Genomic DNA, 20,202 nt, shown 5'->3' with positions numbered 1-20,202 from the left:
TTCCCTTAAGCGGTGAAGTCCCGCCTACATAAAGTGGAAGCTGCGGCGTGATTGGTGCCCGTTTCTCGCACACCACATCCGCCTGTATAAGTACGTTGATTGGCTGCAGGGGAAATCAGCTGCATTGTATCAATCAAAAGCGTTACAATGTGGCAATCAAAAGTGAATGGTATTGGAAATGCACTTCATTACACGAGAGTCTTTTCACAAAGCCATGAAACCTCAAACTATATTTTTAAACAATTTATTATTAACAGACCCACAATCGTAAAGCTCAAGCCCCCACATGACAAGACAGTTTTGGTTCGTCTGTTGACTTTACCTCTTGTAATAACAAGCTGTCAAAACTGTTTTCTGTACAGTGCTCCAGCGACCTCTAGTGGATCCAACCAGAAGGTAAAAAAAGAGCAAAACAAAAACCGGTGCACCTGATTGTGAACGACTTTTCCGCTGTGACGATTTTGGTCAAGGGCATGTCCTCGTGAACAGACACACTATCAATAATATCCACATTCTAACCAAAAGGAGTGAGGGTAAAACGACGATCGCAATCTTTACAAATGTAGAATATATCTGATTTATTCTTCGTCAGTCATAGATACTTGATCTCACATGTAATGCCCTCGAGTTACGGCCATCATGCAGCAAAACTAAAACAAACAGTGAAAATATTCACACATGTTTGGAACAAATAAGTCCAGTTTTTATTATTGTGGTTTGTGTTAATGTAGCAGTGGCGCTCCGACCTGAACATTGATAAATAAAACACTGACAAAATTGTAATCTTTTTTCCATTTCTGTAAGGACCTCTTGTTATCCTTAAGACACTGTGAAGAAAGAATAACCAAATTTATCATTCCACAGAATTAGATTTTCCTTGACCCATGTCCTTATGCAATAGAACGTTTGATTTCCTCTTTAAAAAAATCCAACTCATCCTGGGAAGAACGTGTTGGGGTGGCTGCATCGTTCTCTCCCTGTCCAAGTCCCCTCAGGAATAACTTGATGTTTTGCTACCAACATCATCCTCCTGCGATCCCATACTCTAGGAGGAAGGCGTCACATGTTGAAACTGTTAGTACAAAGATTTATATATATTTAACGTATATTAAATATGATGTTTTTCACACCACTATTATCTTACCTTCTGCACAAATTGTGGGTTTACTGTAATTTCTTGATCCATTGACTTTAGTTTCTCATCCAGCTCTATACATTTCAACATCTAAAAAAGGAAAAGACGTTTAACTTCAAAAGTACTTGCTGTTTGGAACACCAATACCAGTTTTAGGTTTCTCAAAGATTCATGCAAAACACAACAAGAATGAAATGTTTTGTTCTCACCTCTTGGTCAATTTTGTGAAGCATTGCTGGGTTGTTGTATTTTTCGGGGTTGTCATGGAAGCATACCATACCATCCTTTTGGTTAATGCTAGCGTAGATCTCGCCATCTTCAATCTGTAAAACAAGAATTACATGTGTAAAGTCCAAGTTTGTATAGCAAGAAACAACATATTTGGCTGGAGACTCCGTTTAATACCTTGTGGACCAACTTACCATGTGTAAGACATATTTCTCTGCTTCCTGGGGTCCTGACAGCTGCACTCGACTAGCCATATCTTGCAAAGACAGCGTCAAAAAGGTCTGCAGACAGATATTAATTACAAACGTGACTCAAACATATCAACAAGTAAAAATATAACAATAAGAAGAACAACAACAAGAAGACAGTTTTTTTTTGCGGAGGCAATTTAGGACACAATAAAGAGAAAGAAGGACAGAGCCACCTTAAAAATAAATACTGGTTTTAAAATAACATACAAATTCTACGTAATGTGATTGACATAAAAACACTGGAAATGTCACGTCATTATATCAACAACAAAAATACTAAATGATGTCTGTCCCTATGGAGAGACTAGATTGATCCAGTATGATTTTTTTAACTTGCAAAACAGTAACAGCTGGATATCACAGGTTTCTGCTAAAAAAAAGGACTGTACCATGGTTGCTTTGGAGGACAGACAGATATTAACTGAAATATGTAGTTGATAAAGTTAAAACAAGCTCAGCAGTGCAGATAACACGGTAAAATGAGGAAGTTTTTGACTGTTCCTGCAATGACAAAATAAAGGTCAAACATGGACATCACGCACACACACACACGAACGCACGCACCTTTGTTAGCCTCTGGATGTTCTTCTTGTACAGGGAGGAGAGGCACTGTTTGACCAGGCCTGTGTTGTTGTCTCTTGTGAATGTTTCACTGTGTTTGTTGACCAGGCTGCGCAGCTCCGCCGGATTGTTTGTGGTGTAAACCTGAGCTAACTCGTGGTATGCGTTGCTCAAGGGCTGAGAAACGGGGGGACAAGACAGAAATTTGAATAAAGATCTATATGTAAATATATTGGCTTCCATGACATATTATTAAATCATTAGTCACATTCTTACTTTGATGAACCTCCCAACTATTTGTGAGGTGTATTTGGGAAGCTGCTGCACTTTTCCATGAAGAATGAGTGACACCAAGATGTATTTCTTATAAGCTTCCAACATTATGTGGCTCACTGCCATGGCTGGAGTGGTTATTGCCTGGCAAGAGAAGAGTAGATGTGATTGTTTTAAGAAAAGTCAAAGGACAAAAACTTTAGGAAATTCAAGAGAATATCTGGTTATAATAGCTATTGGCTTACAAAGAAACACCCTGAGGTTCTAGTGTGAGCAAGTACCTGTTCATAAAAATACAGTGCTCTTTCGAAGTTTTTGAGGCCTGTGTAGATCATGCCACCATAGTAGTAGTAACATAAAAAGTGCTTTGCGTCGTAGGCGCCATTTTCCTTGCAGATGTCCATCATGTCCAGCTCCAAGAAGGGCAGGGCAGGCTTGAAGCACTTTGCTAACAAGCATAGCTGTAAGGGGATAGATATGTAGTGAGCGTGTGACTGGCCGTATTCCACTGGAAGGACAACAGACGATACTGCAGCTGATTTGTTTCTTTGAATAAGTCCAAGAGAGTATATTTAAAAAGTGTGCATTTTCGAAAAAAGAAAATCAATTTGGTGATACACCAGATCACATTTATAACAAAATCAAATGATCAAGTTAAAGCTCTAGGCATTTTAGGACTCCAGCAGGAGGAAAGACTCACCTGACATAAGTCTGCATGAACTGAGGTAAGTTGGTTTGTGTTCATCTGCATTTTGTCTATTGCCTGTTTTAGGACCACGACACCTCTCAATGGCTGTCGGTGATAGAGAACAAATGTGGTGTCATTCAGCTGCAGCACATCTGTCACAAACCTAACAAAATGAGAATATTCCGGGTCTTTTGCTCTCTTTAAAATGTATTTAAATAATAATTTCAAAAATAACACACTGCTCTCAGAAGAAGCAGTTTACTGCTGTCATGGAATGACTCACTCAAACACTGTCCCCTGTGACACAAAGTTTTGGTTTAAATTCAGAAGGTAAAATTCACATTTGCAGGATGGGGGGCTGAATGCTTCTGCTGCGATGGTGCAGTACTCAAACTTCACACTAACTCAAAGGGCCTTTGACATGCATAACCTGCATTATAGCCACACTAACAAGAACATGATACTAACCACAAAAAACTACCCAAGAGCTAGCATACATATCTGGGTGGAAGGAAGTGGTAATGCTGTAGAGGAGCTAACACAACATGGACATGTAGTGACTGCAGTCTATGAGTATACTGCATACTAGTGTACTTATGTATACGATATATCAGCATAGGAAAACATCAGTACATACAGAGTGACCATTATAGATTATAGATGGATCAAATCATTGATCTTTTCCTTTAAGTTTGTAAACTCTCACTGTTAAATTCACGATATATTCATATTATATTTAAATAGCAGTTCACATGCTAATTGAATGAAAGGCACAGAAAAAAAACAAGACATTCAACTTCAAAATAAATTAAAAGGTAATAAAAGTTTGAAATAACTACTCAAAGTGAAAAGCTAAAAGTCTTACCTGTTTCCGTTCTACAAGCGCATTTGTCAACTGATGACAGAGACCAGCAACTATGAAATGAAAAAGGAGATTAAAAGAAAAGAGCTTAAAATACATTGACATTGTTTTCCTCAAGCTCAAATGAGCAACTAAAAACCTTCATACCATACTAACAAACGTGTTAAACATGCAGGAGTGAAAGATTTCATCGTGCCAGGGCTTACAAGTGTCTGTTGCATATCTAATGTGCTCCCCATTGCAGGTACTGATGAAGAGCTGGACTTGGGAGAAAAGCGTCTCAAAGTCAGGGATGTTTGGCATGGAGAACTTCACAAATCTGGAACATATGACCAAAAAACAAGATGAAAGATGAGCATGCTCTAAACTGGCAAATTACCTTGTCATGTAACATTAAAATTTAAATCCATTACCTATTTGTAAAAGACATTTTCAAGTCAAACAACTAAATTAAACAGGTCTGTGGTTTGAACACCAGTTTGGATAAGACAGAACATATATGATCAAAGTAGACGTAAACTCCACCACAGAAAGATTCTTCGCTACCAGTAACTACACTGATGACCATTGAAGAAAAATTAACCAGAGCAGAAGTAGGTACTTACAGCACAGCCAGCACACCTAGGGAATGCTCCTGGATGTCCAAGGCCCCCAACACCGTGTCCAGGTGGGACAGATTTTTGGCCAGCAGCTCCCCACTCTTGTTGATCAACTCACACAGCTGAGTCATCTGGCCTGGTTAGCAGGGGTGACAAGATGACTAGTTAAATTAAACCTTCCCGCATGTCCTTTACAACGCTTTTCTCAGAACAGCAAAACACAGTTTACATTTAAATGATAAACATTGATGGATCATTATAAACTATTCATTTGGACAGGACTGTTGTTTTTTTAATTATATTATTGTTTTAATGAGATTAATTGTCAAAGTATTATAAGCAAATGCTTATTTTGTTTAATCGCATTACACAGGAGAACACGGTGAAGCTTAAAATACCAGATACAAACGTTATTACACTCTGTCTTTAACCACAAGTGTAAAATGAAACAGGTTACATTAAGTTTTTTGCTAAAAAGTTGTAAGAACACAAGTAATCTAAAGTATTGTCTTTAGTGGCCAAATTAATAACAGAATTCCAAATTTCAAACTTGAAAGCGGACAAAACCATTTAGAATAACTGCGTTGTGACTGAGTATTTCTATTTAAATCGGCGGGTGAAGTGTTCTGTCAAGGCCTTGCAACAGAGGTAATGTAGGTTTGATCGACAGGTGACTTTGAACCAATAACTTTCGCAAATTCAGTTCGCCAGCCAATGATGTGCGGCCAGGGCGGGACTACCGGTAGTCATTCCCCAGAAATAATTTTCTAGATGAAAAACAAAAAGTATAATTTTGGCATTATGGTTATAGAGACAAGGATTTCGCCGAGATATTTAGCGCATCGGCGTAATGACGCATCCTCTGGTGAAGATTAGCAAAACTCTCGAGGTCACAGAAAGTCGTTTTAATGATGTGTTTACATGATAAAGCAAAAAAGGGCTCTGTCCAGTTTGGCTACCTAGCTATCGGCAAGACATTAGATAGCATATGCTAGCTAACTAGCTAATACTTTCGCCTCGAATGAGTTTAGTAGACGTACCTTGAGCGGAGAGCTGCCGCACATTGTTTACAAACTGCTCCAAGGCTGAAGCCATTATTTTCTGGGTCCAAAGTGGAAGTAATTTACACTGTTTTTCATTCAAACGTCAGAAACAACTCCGTCCGGACTGAGACAGGGGGCCACACAGCCGCCACTGAGGTGAAGCTCTCGCGAGATCACAAAAACAGAACAGGCGATGATGAGATTTACAAACGGGCCATCGGATTTTTAAAGGGCCAGACACTAAAATTTGCTAATGGCAAACATTAACATTAACATTAAAATAACAACTAATTGCCACGAGATCTATCATAATAATTTCATTAAAAAATAATTAGGTTTGCTTGTATGAGTTAAAGAGATTATGTTAGCATTTCGACTATAACTCTAGTTCCCCTCTTAAGAAAAGAAATCCCAGGAAGTGACGTACAATTACCGTCTTGTCAACAAAGATGTTATAAAATGTCATAGCTGCATTGTATGGGACTGTATTTACCAATTATGAAAAAAACTTGATATTTCAAAACAGATATAATTATCAATTGGGTTGTTGTTTTTAGGAGAAAACGAGGCATTTGGTTACATTTTATGTGGCTTGTTTCTATAATTTTATTATTAAATACTACGTTTAGACAATTGAGCAGATGTAATTTTAAACTGTCCTGTAATTGTGATTTGTTCTAAATGCAAAATATATAAAAAGGCTCTAAATAACCTACGTGTGAATAGTTGTCTGCGAATATGTGGCCCTGGGACTGGTGGATGGAAAACTGAATATGAGAGAAAATGGAAACAGCTGACATTTATTTTGCCATTTTTTAATAACACATTTTATAGTTGATGGACTCAAAAGTTCGACAGAATGGCATATGGCAAACATATGACATGTTTATTAACAACATATTGTTCTTACTACTCTACACAATGGTCACATGAAAGTGGAAAGGAGTGAGCCATCGCGCCCTGTAGGCTATCTTTGCTGCGAGCTGGCTCGTAGTACAGTTTGTTCCCGGTGTTGTTTGGGCTTCCCTGCCTTTGGTGTGGCAGCGGTGCCAGTGTTGTGGTTCACCGTGTGATCGGCAGTAGCTGCTGTGACAGACGCTCTGTGAGCAGCTTCACACACACTGACAAACGATCCCAGCGGCTCCCTGTGCCGTACACCGTCAGACCGCTGCGGCGCTAGCCTCGCGGCTAAAGTTAGCCACCGACCCTTAGCCGAACAGCAGCTGCCCAACACGATGAAGTCAAGCTAGCAGTTAGCTCCTACTACAGACAAAAAAGCGAACAACACAACAAATGTCGGGTGCTGAAAATCGCCGCATTGTTTGGGAAACCTCTTGACGCTCATGCGGACTTTCACCCGCCGCGTCCAGTCGCCGTCTGCCGCTGACTGCCGCCTCGTCCGCACTCGGCGATGCTGCCGTGCCGCACAACACGCCTACTCGGAAGATCGAAACCTTTGCTCCGTGATCCGTTTAAGAGGATTTGCCTGAACATGTCGTCCTCCTCCACCTCCGGCAAGAGACTGCGGGTCCTGGTTGACATGGACGGGGTCCTGGCGGACTTCGAGGGGGGCTTCCTGAAGAAGTACCGGGCCAGGTACCCGGACGAGCCCTTCATCAGCCTGGACGATCGGAGGGGGTTTTGGGTGTCCACGCAGTACGGAGAGCTGAGAGGCGACCTGAGTGTAAGCGCACGGAAATAGATTCAAACACACGTGTCACACCCTGCACGGAATCAGACGCGCGGCTAATTATATTTACTAGTAGTTTCAGTAATTGGCCTGTGAAGTTGCCTCATTCATTTGAAGCCATGTGGTGTGAGTCACACGCCTGTGGTTAAAGGCCTTCACGGCTCTGGGAGTCTGTGGAGGGTGATCACTAATCCAAAGTAAATTGGCCCACGACTGCTGAGGAGACAACACAGTGAACTAATAATTCAGATATGTGCAATAAAAAAATAGGTAATGCTACACATTGTGCTGTGAAATGAGGATCCAGTTTAAAATGCTGCATAAAGCTGATGTTAGAATAATGGCTGGGCTGTGTTTGAATCGAGCTCAAGCTGGCGGATACAATGCAGGTATAACACTGGAACACATAGCCTTTGAACTTTGCTTGTGTGAGCTTAGGAGTTGAAAGCAGCTTTGACAATGTGAGGTCAGGTCAAAAGTACGCTAGAATAGGGCTGGACAATGCCACAGCCTGTCACGGGGCCCAACAGATGTTTGATGGGAGGTTGCATACTGTACCACAAATGGGGCCCAGTGATAGATCAACACCTGGCCTAAAACGAATAGGAGCCTTTTTCTCACATCAAGCTGTGTATTGATTTACCTTTGAGACCATTGGAAATATGTCTCACATTATCTTAATGTTGCTTTCACTTGAGGGGCAAGGTCCATGCGTGACTGGGAACAGATAAACATTTAAGGAGAGACCCACCTCGTTCATATATCAGCTTTTCTCCAGCGAGTGCGTCGGAAGCTGGGTTTTGGACAGTCCTGCAAAGCGTGGACACTTACAGACAAACCTGTACACTGTCGGTGATAAGCTGTGTATGTGTGTGTGTGTGTGTGTGTGTGTGTGTTGTCCCCAGGACAAAGCCATCAGTATCTGGCAGTCCAAAGATTTCTTCATGGAGCTGGAACCCTTGCCAGGAGGAGTGGAGGCGGTCAAGGAGATGGCCAAGATGGATGAGTATGTCTCCAAGAGACTGGATGCGGTTGCTTTATCAATGAAAAAGGCCACAAAATCCATTCATCCGCTTCTTAGGTGTAAAATTTCTACATTTCTACCTTGGATATTACATATACGATTTCAAACTTCTCACTTCTGGCCAATATCACCTGACACAAAGCATATATTTATCCAGACGTCATCTGGTGGCTTGAATAACTCACACATAGTAGCACAGTCACTACGAGTGGCTGTACGTGAAACAGTCGTCGGGGCTGAGATTGCTGGTTGGAGCAGCCACGTGACGGTGCGCGATCATCTGTTGGAGGATTTCCTTGATGATTCACCCAAGTGTGAAGTGACTCAATATGAAGGAGGCTGTTGCCATTTCAGGAAACACGCGCACAAGCAGAAAGCATCTAAAAATAACCTTCGTAGTTACAAGTGTGTGTTTACATTTTCAACCAACCATGTTTCGCTTTACTCGTTGTTTTCCCAAGATCCTCCTCTTTCATACACGATCAGCTGGAAATTAACAATGTTTGTATGCTTTCTTTCCACAGTACAGATGTTTTCATCTGCACCAGCCCCATCATGCATTACAAACACTGCCCGTATGAGAAGGTGAGCCTCCTGCCAGTCGGCATCACCCGTTCCCTTCCACCATGAAACCATCACCTGGTGTCTTTTTTTTCCTAAAGTCTCACGCTGTGCCACATGTGCCCGTGTTTGTGTTTTTTTTCCAGTACGCTTGGGTAGAGAAGCATCTGGGTCACGACTTTCTGGAGCAGGTCATCCTGACCAGGGACAAGACATTAATCACAGGAGACCTCCTCATAGACGACAAGCCTGACATTCTAGGTGCGGACGCCCGCGTTAATGTGTGTGCACACGCACAAATATGCTGGGTCAGGATGTGGCGGCGTCAGCGGGCGGCGCGGTGGCAAACACTTGGGCTGGTTTATCATTAAAACGCACGCGCGGCGCTTCTGTGAAAAGCGCCCAACAAGTTGCAAGTAGCAGGAAAAAAGTTAGCGTCCTCCACAGTTGATGAGCCGTGCAGGGACCTCAGGGTCAAAATGGAGCAACGCACTGTCACGTGATCAACGTGATCAAAGTTTGAATATGGACGTGAGAATGGAAAATGTATGAAAATGCGACATTTAGCAAGAAAATGGATTACATAATTCAGAGTGTGGGTGTTGATCATTTGCATTTTCTTCAGTGCTTCAATTGTACATTGATCCGACAGATGCCCGTGTGCGGTTGCCAGTTGCATAACATTCATGCATTCTCCTGTCCTAATCAGGTGTGGAGCCCAAGCCAGCGTGGGAACACATCCTGTTCACCGCCTGCCACAACAAGCACCTCGCCATCAGCGCCTCTCAGAGACGACTCCTGTCGTGGTCCGACGACTGGAGGGCCATCCTGGACAGCAAAAGGCAGTGAGGAGCTCCTCCGGCCATGCTGCCGCCCGGGGCCCGGCGCCCCGGCAACGACGTCGTCACGGCAACAACGTCACAACGTTTTCCAGTGTCTTGCAGAAAACGGTAAAATAGATGTTTTACACAAGGCAGACACTTGTTGCGCATCGTAACTAGAGCGTATCCAGCCACTTGACCACCAGGGGGCAGTGTAAGATTGAGCTTGAATCCTCAGTTCCTCCGCTGCTCTGATTGACTCATTTTGCTTTTCCACTGCAAGTTCTCATTGTCGACATTTTTCCTCAGCAACAAACATTTCAGATTTCAGCCACTGGTTCACCGGCCTTTTTCCACGTGAGGCTCACAAGCAGGTTCTACTGTAAAATTGAGACGTAATAACGCAGCATGCCGCACCCACAGGTGCACTCGCATGTCATATATGTGTAAACAGACACCATAAAGGTGCAGATCACAGACATGCACTCTTTGTGACCCGCTGCCCTTTTTAAATTCACGCCGTTGCATCTGCCCGGCCGCCGTGCTCTGCGCGACCCGGTGTGGAAACTTCGGCCCAGGAAGTCATCAGGACGTGCATCCGTTCCATGCGGTCGCCCCCCCGGATCAGCCACGCTGCTGTTTAAGCTCCTCCGCTTCCAAAAGCCACTCGGCCGTTGCACAAACACCGCCTCGGTCGCAGCTCAGTCATTTCTGTCAATGAATGTCTCACGTCCGCGGTGCTGATGCCGTGGGTTTTCGCAGCAGCTTCACTGTATGCGGTAGAGAAATGTTAAACATTGACATGTACACGTACACATATAGCCTCCACACACTGGTGCATGTGTAACTGGGACTTATACACACTGTGGCTGCGATGTCTACACATTCAGAGATACCTCTCGAGCTTTAAAAGGAGTTCACATGATTACTGTACTTTGGTGCTCTTTCTTTTTTTTTTTTCTACTTGTCTCCTGTGTGATCTATGCATCTTAACTAATCCACTGATGAGAAAGCCTGAGAACTGCACACAGACATATGCGTGTTGCCAAAAGCATCACTAGTACATTATAAGATAAACAGACTGAAGGTTAGAAAACAGCATTATAGCAGAAAAGATGATTGATTTAATGTTTGGAGACCGTTTATGCATTTTGATTCTTTTTGTTTTTACACGAATGAATACCATTGATGGTGTTTTAGTTTTCTATCTATTTTAGTTGGTTTACATAGATCTGCTCTGTCAGATTTAAATGTAGGTACATGATTAAACATGACAAAATCCATTATGACTGAAAAAGACTGTATATCCTCATTTTGTGTTGAATCACACAAGACACAAAACTGCAGAAGTGCTCAAAGCTTTGTTCTGTTTGAGGTGGATTTTAACAAGCGTACTTTCATGAAGCTCTGCTTTCTTTGTTCTGTCGCTACTCAGACGCAGCGTTAAAAACCCCAATCCTTCGACTTTGCCCGTCAGTGCTAATGTGCTTTCTTTCGGAGCCAAACAGTGGACGCTGAGCATGTGTCACAGAAGAAGCACTTAGAGCTCAGCGCTGTGTTCTTGTGCTTAGTCTAATGTCCCGACTCAGACGTGCTTATTTCTGCCCATGCTGTGTTTTACTTCAGTTCACTTCCTTATGCAACTTCATTGTCCCCTCCCCTCTCCTCTCTGTTTTCCTTTTAACTCCACACTGCCAGAAGTGACTTGTACGCACAAAAAAAGCTTCGATTAAAGTCTGGACGTCGTCTTAAATGATGAACACAGCTCTTTGTGATTTTGTTGAAATTTCCTTGCGACCTTGGAAACAACTACATACTATACGATGAGGACGGATAAGGATAAAGGTAGATGACATCCCATCTGATTCAGCATCAGATTTAATCAGGAGATATGCATGAACACAATATTATGCATTGTATAGGTTCTTGAAGTATGAGGACTCAAATGATAATGAATGACAGTTCTGTGCCTGCTTCCTTTGCTCTCACTGCTCAAAAGGCCTCATTGCTGTGATTATATTGCAGCCTCCTGCAGCCAAGCGCTCATGGCATTATCCTATTTGTACCTTAATCAATTTGTGCCCTCATAGCAAAAACATTTTAAATAGAATCTCGCTCAGACCATAAATAACAGTTTATGGCCATTACTCTACAAACAGTGCATAAAACAGTCATAATGTAAAGCACATTTCAGGCATTTTCAGGTCAGGTGCATTCGGTTTGCTTAGCTTCCTAATCCATCTAGTCAAAGTAGATGGACCTTCTGCTGATGACGTCAGCAGAAGATTTGCAGTTCATTACCAGGACTAATACAAAAACCCTAAATGACACAGTGACGCGGTGATGAAAGACCGTCACACGTGCTTAAGAAAAGGATGGAGGTGAACAAAACAATCCTAAATAAATACAAATAATAATAAAAACACAATCTACACAAACCAACACGACATGACAACAGACAACAATACCTTAAATAGAGTTTAATATAGCGCATGGCTGAAGGTGAAGTGGACTGACAGATAGGTCCAGACAGGAAATTGTTCTGTCCCAGAGCCAAGGCAGGAAGTGAGGCCTGCAGAGACACCGGGTGGGTGGGGGTTGGAGTGTGTGTGGGGGGGGGCTCTCTGGGGAGGAAAGGGATGAAAGCACCCACACTGCATGTCACGATAGAGACCAGGTGATGAAGTCCAGCATGAACTTAATGGGTCATAACGATAAATATCTCGTCTGGACACAACAGGTGAAGCCTTTAAGTCCTGTCTTGTTGAGGATAAACCCGACTCAAGGCTTCGTGCAGCCATCGTGCATAGACCTGTACAACGCTTCAGAATCTTCACTTCCAAAAAGTTCTATGCACTCAAGACTATTCTAAGTGTGGAAGAGGAAGTGATTTACTCATGATGTGATTCAAAAGAAGCACCGTTGGTAGAGGATGTCCAAGTCCACGATCTAGTTGAATGTCACAAACAATTCCCCCAAAACCAGCTACGTCTGTCACTTAGTGTCGAAAACGAGAGGAAGCGCAGCTTTCCAGAGAAAGATGCGCGCGCAGCGGCGCTGCGGTCCGGACGTCGGTCCCGCGGGGACGCGCTGCAGCACATCGTGCAAATGTTTGTCCTTATTGGGAAAATGCGTCAGCGCCGTGGGAGCGTCCCAGCGGGGCGGTGAAACCAGGAGGAAGGAGCCCACAGCCAACGCCTCCACCACCAGCGACAGCCCTCGGTGACCTGAGTCAGGAGGATTTGTGTGTCATTCCCAGCATTGTGTTGGTCTGTGCATCAGTCGCGGGACGTCATGAGTTCCATCGTAAGGGAAGCGGCTCCGCGCTGAACGCACAGGGCGAAGCGTCTGATTGGTGCAACGGGAGCGGCCTCGTAACTGTGACCCTCGGAGGAATGCGCGCCCTCCCTTTCGATGCTGGTCCCCGACGTGGCCGCGGAGCTTTGGAATGGTTCCGTGAAAAGCTGCTGCTCAGGGGCCGCGTGACGTCACGCGGCGCTCGCGGGAAGCGGGACGCGTCCACTTCATGCGCACGAAGGCCGACGGCGGATTAATCTGGGAGCCGAACGGGCCGATAATTAAAAACGCCGAATGACATTCTCGCCCCCCCCCCCCCCCCCCCCCCCCCCCCCCCCCCCCCCGTTTTCTTCCTTTTCTGAGAGGAGGAACATTGTTCACGACCACGCACGTCACATAATCGCTAATAGTGAGCGAGCGCTGCTAACTGTCGCTGGAAATGTAATTCACTTCTAAGTACGAGCGGGTGCTTTCTGTAGAGAACGGATTGTATGAACCAGTCACGGAATCACATATCAGTTTGATGAAGAGCTTTGAATTCAATTTAACAATCAGCTGTTCAGCGTGTGTGTGTGTGTGCGTGTGTGTGTGTGCGTGTGTGTGTGTGTGTGTGTGTGTGTGTGTGTGTGTGTGTGTGTGTGTGTGTGTGTGTGAGTACAGCACTTTATTACCGTTCACATCTCTTCTTACTTCTCACTTAATCAGGTTCGGGCCGTGGGACCGTCCCGTTAACCTGATTAGCCGTTAAATGTCCACAGCATCAGCTCTAAATCACAACATTCACCACAGGTTCTCCACAGAAAGCTGATTACTGCACAACGTGTGTATGAACTCAGTGGGCGATGGAGTCAGAAACAGGAGAATTATCCGCTCTCTGATCGCTTCAGCTCAGAACCCGAGGAATTAGAACCTTGTTAAAATGGGATTAACAGCTAGGCTGAATTTAACTATATAGTAGCACGTTGAGCATTTGGGGGTTGACTTCATAACTATATGTCCACAGGTTTGCTTTGGTTTGGTGCTAGTTGGGCGGTGGAGAGTCTGTTTGTGGCAGCTTTGCAGCAGATTCTCTCTGGGTCATTTGTTCATCTATCATCTCTCATCAGTGCAGCTTTAAAGCAGTATTTTCACTAATACTCATCTAAACATAAAAGCAACATTTAATAACTCAACCTGCTGTTGTGAGCATCTAACAGTGTTTTACTGAGGATCCTATGAAGTATAATTTCATATTTTTGAGATCTGGATTTTGCACTCACACTGGACAAAAAGCAGCAGGATCTCAACAACGCGTTTGTCTCCAGATGCCTCCTGTGTGTGTGTGTGTGTGTGTGTGTGTGTGTGTGTGTGTGTGTGTGTGTGTGTGTGTGTGCGTGTTTGTGTGTGTGTGCGTGTTTGTGTGTGTGTGTGTTGGTGTGTGTGTGCGTGCGTGTGTGTGTGTGTGTGTGTGTGTGTGTGTGTGTGTGTGCGTGTTTGTGTGTGTGTGTGTGTGCGTGTTTGTGTGTGTGTGTGTTGGTGTGTGTGTGCGTGCGTGTGTGTGTGTGTGTGTGTGTGTGTGTGTGTGTGCGTGTGTGTATACCACTACAAAGCCTGAATCACTCGGCACTGAAGTGAGAGAAACTTGCTATAATTAGAGAACAAACTCATTAAAGCGAGGCAGAGCACAAATATCTGATCGCGTCGGCTTCAGGCAGATGGTTTGGTGTCTTCCAGGCGGTGGACTGCATTTTAAAGGAGAGGGTGCGAGACTGAAAATAGCAGCTTGTTGTAGCGGCTAATTGTGGGCTCAGGCTGTTTGCGTGTCTGAGAACCGTGTCCTGTTATTGTCTGCTCCGGTTTCTCTGTTGAATCATTGGAAACCCCTGAATGTGGCGTTTTCAGAGGCCGCGTTTGGAATGTGTGCTGTTACATGCCACCATTTTCTTAATCTTAACTGTGTGTGTGTGTGTGTGTGTGTGTGTGTGTGTGTGTGTGTGTGTGTGTGTGTGTGTGTGTGTGTGTGTGTGTGATTGTGTGTGTGTGTATTTGTGAGTGACTGATTTTCCGTGCCAGCAAACTTCACACACTGACGTCTTTGCTGAACAGATTGAGGCCTCTCCACACAGTGGATGCGCACTGATTCTGGCCCATCACTCACAGGCGCTCGCGTGCGTGTGCGTGTGTGTGTGTGTGCGTGTGTGTGTGTGTGTGTGTGCGTGTGTGCGTGTGTGTGTGTGTGTGTGTGCGTGTGTGTGTGTGTGTGTGTGTGTGTGTGTGTGTGTGCGTGCGTGTGTGTGTGTGTGTGTGTGTCGCTGTCACGTGTCGACGTGAGCCACTCTCCAGCGTCAGTGGCGTGCCTTCTCACCATGCAGAGCCTCGTGTTGTTTTTAGACGCACACTGACGCCGGGTGACGTCATCGGGTTGAGGGAATCCTGGAAGAAGTGACTGAGTGCAAATAGTGTTCAGACTCATCTCCAGCAGCCCTTACATACTGTAATAAGGATGCATGGACAGCGGTATTACAGTTAATGAATTACATTTATCTTGGGATGACAGAGGTACTAACCGATGCTGAGCTGTATGAGGACCTATTACATTTATCGTCTGAAGCCGCGTGCCATGAGTCAGACAGTCACAGTGTGACTTTAATGGTCCCATGACTTTTCATCCAAAGTCACTGTGATGGTGAGGGAGGAAAACTGCCAGCACGAGTACAACACATAAAACAAGCAGCCAAACCACCGGCCTGGTGCACGCGGGGTCAGTGATGTACGTCAGTGTGAATAAGTGTGTGTGTGTGTGTTATCGAACAAGGATGAGGCCATTAACCGGCCTCTCGCGAGGTCGTCCCCGGTCTCGACCCGCGCACGTGTCCAGAGAGAGCGAACCCGGGTTTATTCACCTCCCAACGGACTGAACGCTGACGTGTGCCTGCGCTCACACACGCACACACACGCACACACACGCACACACACGCACACACACGCACACACACACACGCACACACACGCACACACGCACACACACGCACACACACGCACACACACGCACACACACACACACACACACACACACACACACACACACACGCACACACACGCACACACACGCTGTCCACGCTTCATATTCCTGGAAACAGCGCGAGGCATCACATCTACCGGAAGCCTCTGTTTCTAAAGGAATCATACATTTACAGGACGGATGTTTCCTCACGTTCCACTATGAACGGCTCCATTCCCTCAAACACACCAGACTTTCTCCTTTGTGTCTCCATAGAGATGCTTTTCACATACAACGTGCATTGTGACTCATGGAAGCATCACACTTTGACTAACTTGCCGCTCAAGGTAAGGCTGTGACGAGCAGCCTGCGTGCGGCGGCGTGTGATGCTCGGGGAGCGGCGGGGAGACCGATTTCACGCGCTAAAGGTGCCATCGCACCCGTGCAGCGAGGGAGAATCATTCCGTTCACGCGCTGCTGCTCCTGAACCCTGGTCGACCTGCGCCGCGAAGTGCATCGCGTGCGCCGGCCCCGTCATCAGCAGCTGATTGGTCGTTGTCATGCCGACCGGACACGGCGTGTGATTTTATCTCGTTCCTTATGTTTCATTTGAAGATCCGGAGACGTCAACGCGCTGTTAGATCTGCCCAGTTGACATTATTAATAGTCAGGCCATTAGGCCTCCACAGGATGTTTTGCGTTGTGTATTTTTTTTTAGACTCGCGAAAGCTGCTGTCTTGTTTCCTGCTGCTCAGCGAACAATGATGTGGTTTTCAGATCCTAAGGAGGCCGCTCCATAAAAGTAGAGGAGGAGCAGAAGCGTTCCTGCTCACGCGACGCTCGTGGCCTCCGGCCTCTCGCCTGTCGACGCGCAGGCGCGCCTCCATCCTCAGCTGCAAGCGCATCGGGACGCCTGCGAGCGTGCGAGCTGTGGTGGAAAGCTGAGGACACGGAGGAGGGGACGGAGCGGTCTGTGCCCGATGAGCAGGATTACGCAGCTAAAGAACATGACCTTTAGCCAATGTACCAGCATTCAGACGCGCTCACTTAGGTACAATACAGTTACACGTTAAAATAAGACTGAAATAATGTCAGTTAGTAATGTTGAAACAGTTGCAAAGAGGTCGAAATGCTGCTAAATCAACAGTGACATAACGGTTGTAAAAAAGGAAAGAAATGTTAAAATGACAGATTGTCTTTAACATATATTATTAGCCAGACTTTATTTAGATGTAAATAATTATTTAAATTAAAATTTTATGTGATCATGTGTTTTTGGTCATTATGTCTTCCATTTTAGCCGTTTTATTTCTTTAGTTCTCTTCACAGATTGCACATTATGAATCTACGCTTAATTCATGCATTAAACAAACAACGGCCTCTAAAATTAGTTGAAACGTCGCTGCTCTTCACCGTGACCAGCACTAAGAACCCAATTATGCGTGCCATCTGTTATAATGTGTCTGTTATTGTAGCAAATAATATTTACTCTCGCGTCGCAGTAAGAGAAACATTCCCAGTTGGAGATGAGGCCGCTCCGGTGCAGAGACTCCCCGGTGCGAGCGGATCCGGTTATTATTGCGCTGCCTCCCGGGACACGTGAAGTTATGAACGGGCGGTAATATGACGCACGCACAAACAAACGGCTGGAAACGCGGCGTTTCCCAGGCCCGTTGATCGCAGATAAGGGGGGGGGGTGCTGCAGCGGGGGCCTCACGCGCCCACTCCACGTCCAGATCCAGCGCGTTGCACCGAGGCCGCTGCTTGTTGTGTAAAGCACCGAGAGCAGGAATCAAAGAGGGGACTGTTTGCGTGAAAACACAACACGGTGGTGGACGCTGTCGCAGACGACGCCGCTGTTTGTGGTCACCTGATCCCAGAAATGTCAGCCAAACATAAAGAACTGTGTCCTGTGTCGTCTGACGTCATTGTTTTGCTTAATTCGCGGCCACTAACTGCTGATGGGCTCCGTTCTTACGAATGCGGGTTCTCCTTCGCTCCTTCGCTGATAAGCGGCCGCTGACGTCATCGCCCGGATCGTCCGTTCGTGTAAGTAACGAGTCGGGGCTTCGCTGATCGGCACCTCCGCGAGCTCAAGCTGTCAGAGGCCAAGCGCGAGCGCTGGCCTCGCGCCCGGAGCGCTCGTCAAACGCGATGGTGCGCAGCTGGTTTACAGCAGCTTGTGACAACAGCAGTGTGTCTGCAAAAAAAAAAAAAAAAAACACACACACACAACACATGCGACTCTGTTCGCACTGCTGGTGCCACTAATGTAAAACGGGCAGAAGAGTGTGAACCAGTTCGTATTTACGTTTATATTGTTGGTCAGTCTCCAGGTACCGGAGAATCACGTGACCTGGGTCTTTTTGCGTCCACGCTCCCACTCCCACACCTTCTCACACGCGCGGTTGCATTCAGGTCAGAGGCTTCATCCACGCCACTTTTGTCAACATAAGCATCAAACCGAGTTCCAGATCTCTCATTCTGCATTGTTTTGGCGGAGGCTGCGGTTTTACGCGTGGCCTCGTGATACAGTAGATCCTCTGTTTACTCGGGGGACGTCGTGTCTCTGAGCTGATTTTTTTTCATCCACATAATGTAATAAGCAGATCCCGAAGTGGTGCTGCGTGAATAACAAACATGACCACATGTATTATAGGATGTCCTGTCCTGGCATTTGCTGAGGGCGGCGTCCGTAGCTCAGAGTTACTGATTGATCACGAATGGTCATTTAGTTCCAGTGGAACTTTACAGAGCAATCGCCACTAATGAGTTGACACAGCTACGGAGGAATTTCACCGCATCGGCTCAGCAAATACAAAAACAAACCCAAGTCATTCCGGGTTAACAGATACAGTTCAGTCACACATTAGACACCGAGGACAGCGGATCTGTTGAGAAAAGAAAAAACTCGCCGAATGCGTCATCAGCGTTTATCTTCAAATCAACCTCTAGTAGCACAGGACCGTTACACAAGTAAACTGAAAACAAAGCGGCCCTTTGAACGCATCATAGCACACTTACTGTATAGATGTGCTCCTCCTTTTCTATTTCTCCCCATGTTGCTACTAAACAACAAAGCAAAGACAAACCCCTTTTCCAATTGCGTTCATCAAACTCGTGCACTGAATAATTTATTTTCTGTTTAATTAAATGTATACACACAAACACGTCACCAGTAAGGCCCCATAATAAACCTGTTCACCCATCCACGAGCTGTTTTTATTCCGTGGACCGCGCTACGAAAACAGCATCGGCCGCGCCGTTCGGTGACTAAGCACGGCCGCACGTGGGACGCTCGGCACACGCGCCCCTGAGTCATCGCCCACCTGCTGTGCATCAAACCCCGGAACCAGGCCCGAGCGGCTCACGCGGCCAGAAGACGCCGCTCGCCGCCGCGCGCCGCGCCGTGCGTCACCGCATCGCCTCGCTCGCGCGCGCAGTCGCGTCTCCTTTGATGCGGGCGCCTTATGTCACCGCTAACTCAATCGTCGCCCCCCCCCCATGCGTCTTGTCGGCTCTGATGTGGAGCAGATCATCTTCACCTGCTCTCATACAAAGGTCACGCAGCCTCCGCCTCCTCGCTGGAAGATTCCTGCAGGACCGCTGCAGCAGTCGCAGTCTGCGCGTTGTGCTACAGAGCATTATGTCAGCTGGGCTCCAACCACCGCGTCCATGTCGTACATCCAAACCCGGCTCTTACGTAACGGGGGCTCATAATAACGAGGGCTCAAAGGTTAGCGAACATTCTGTGTGTGTGCTCGTTATTAAATCACCGCGACGGGCAGTGTGAGGTTTTTACGGCTGGCTGTTGTTTTAATTCGGGTTTAATTTGAGGAGGTCACCGATGGTGCTATTTATGGAGCAATAATGTCGGCGCGGAGTGACGCAAGATCGCCTGCAACAGTCAACGTGGACGGAGAGGAGGTAAAAAGTTATAAAGTGGGTTTCCACACGTTTATCCGGAGGTCACCACTAAACCACAATGGTTAACGAACAAACCAGCCTCAACTTCCTCCTGTGAGACATTTAATGAGTCGCTCCAACAGCCTGCTTTCTTTTTTTCTGAGCAGCTCCGGATCGTAAATACAGAGAACTCAGCGGAATATTGTTGTATAAATAGGCGGAATAGTCTAATTCTAGGAAAGTGCTGCGCAGCGGCAGCAGGTGGACACAGCAACACGTATTA

The 20,202-nt window shown here is 45.7% G+C and overlaps 2 protein-coding genes across 2 annotated transcripts; one reads left to right on the top strand and one right to left on the bottom strand.

Annotated features, from left to right (window-relative positions):
- Positions 1-230: 230 nt before the first annotated feature.
- Positions 231-5,822, bottom strand: cops3 (COP9 signalosome subunit 3). Its single transcript, XM_029133300.3, has 12 exons — positions 5,638-5,822; positions 4,604-4,733; positions 4,205-4,317; positions 4,002-4,051; positions 3,149-3,241; positions 2,730-2,909; positions 2,452-2,592; positions 2,179-2,352; positions 1,558-1,644; positions 1,345-1,458; positions 1,145-1,225; positions 231-1,045 (listed from the first exon to the last, which is right to left on the bottom strand). The coding sequence occupies exons 1-12, from the start codon at positions 5,690-5,692 to the stop codon at positions 992-994; spliced, it is 1,272 nt and encodes a 423-aa protein (XP_028989133.1). The 5' UTR covers positions 5,693-5,822; the 3' UTR covers positions 231-991.
- Positions 5,823-6,574: 752 nt separating this feature from the next.
- Positions 6,575-11,496, top strand: LOC114845382 (5'(3')-deoxyribonucleotidase, mitochondrial-like). Its single transcript, XM_029133308.3, has 5 exons — positions 6,575-7,324; positions 8,236-8,336; positions 8,879-8,939; positions 9,062-9,176; positions 9,625-11,496. Exons 1-5 carry the CDS (start codon positions 7,052-7,054, stop codon positions 9,762-9,764), a joined length of 690 nt encoding a protein of 229 aa, XP_028989141.1. The 5' UTR covers positions 6,575-7,051; the 3' UTR covers positions 9,765-11,496.
- The last annotated feature ends 8,706 nt before the right edge of the window (positions 11,497-20,202 follow it).

This window comes from Betta splendens, chromosome 19 (genome assembly GCF_900634795.4).
Source record: "Betta splendens chromosome 19, fBetSpl5.4, whole genome shotgun sequence".
In the NCBI taxonomy this organism is placed as follows: domain Eukaryota; kingdom Metazoa; phylum Chordata; class Actinopteri; order Anabantiformes; family Osphronemidae; genus Betta; species Betta splendens.
Note: the sequence above shows the minus strand (reverse complement) of the source record. Positions and strands in the feature narration are given on the sequence as shown.

What these genes read in the sequence shown, in the direction of transcription:
- LOC114845382 (XM_029133308.3), top strand. Translation starts at nt 7,052, where the DNA reads ATGCTGCCGTGCCGCACAACACGCCTACTCGGAAGATCGAAACCTTTG. An exon ending in GAGATGGCCAAGATGGATGA is followed by an intron (nt 8,337 to 8,878) that starts GTATGTCTCCAA and finishes TTCTTTCCACAG; the next exon opens with TACAGATGTTTTCATCTGCA. An exon ending in CGACAAGCCTGACATTCTAG is followed by an intron (nt 9,177 to 9,624) that starts GTGCGGACGCCC and finishes TGTCCTAATCAG; the next exon opens with GTGTGGAGCCCAAGCCAGCG.
- cops3 (XM_029133300.3), bottom strand. Translation starts at nt 5,692, where the DNA reads ATGGCTTCAGCCTTGGAGCAGTTTGTAAACAATGTGCGGCAGCTCTCC. An exon ending in GCGGCAGCTCTCCGCTCAAG is followed by an intron (nt 4,734 to 5,637) that starts GTACGTCTACTA and finishes CCTGCTAACCAG; the next exon opens with GCCAGATGACTCAGCTGTGT. An exon ending in CGCTTGTAGAACGGAAACAG is followed by an intron (nt 3,242 to 4,001) that starts GTAAGACTTTTA and finishes TATCACCGACAG; the next exon opens with CCATTGAGAGGTGTCGTGGT.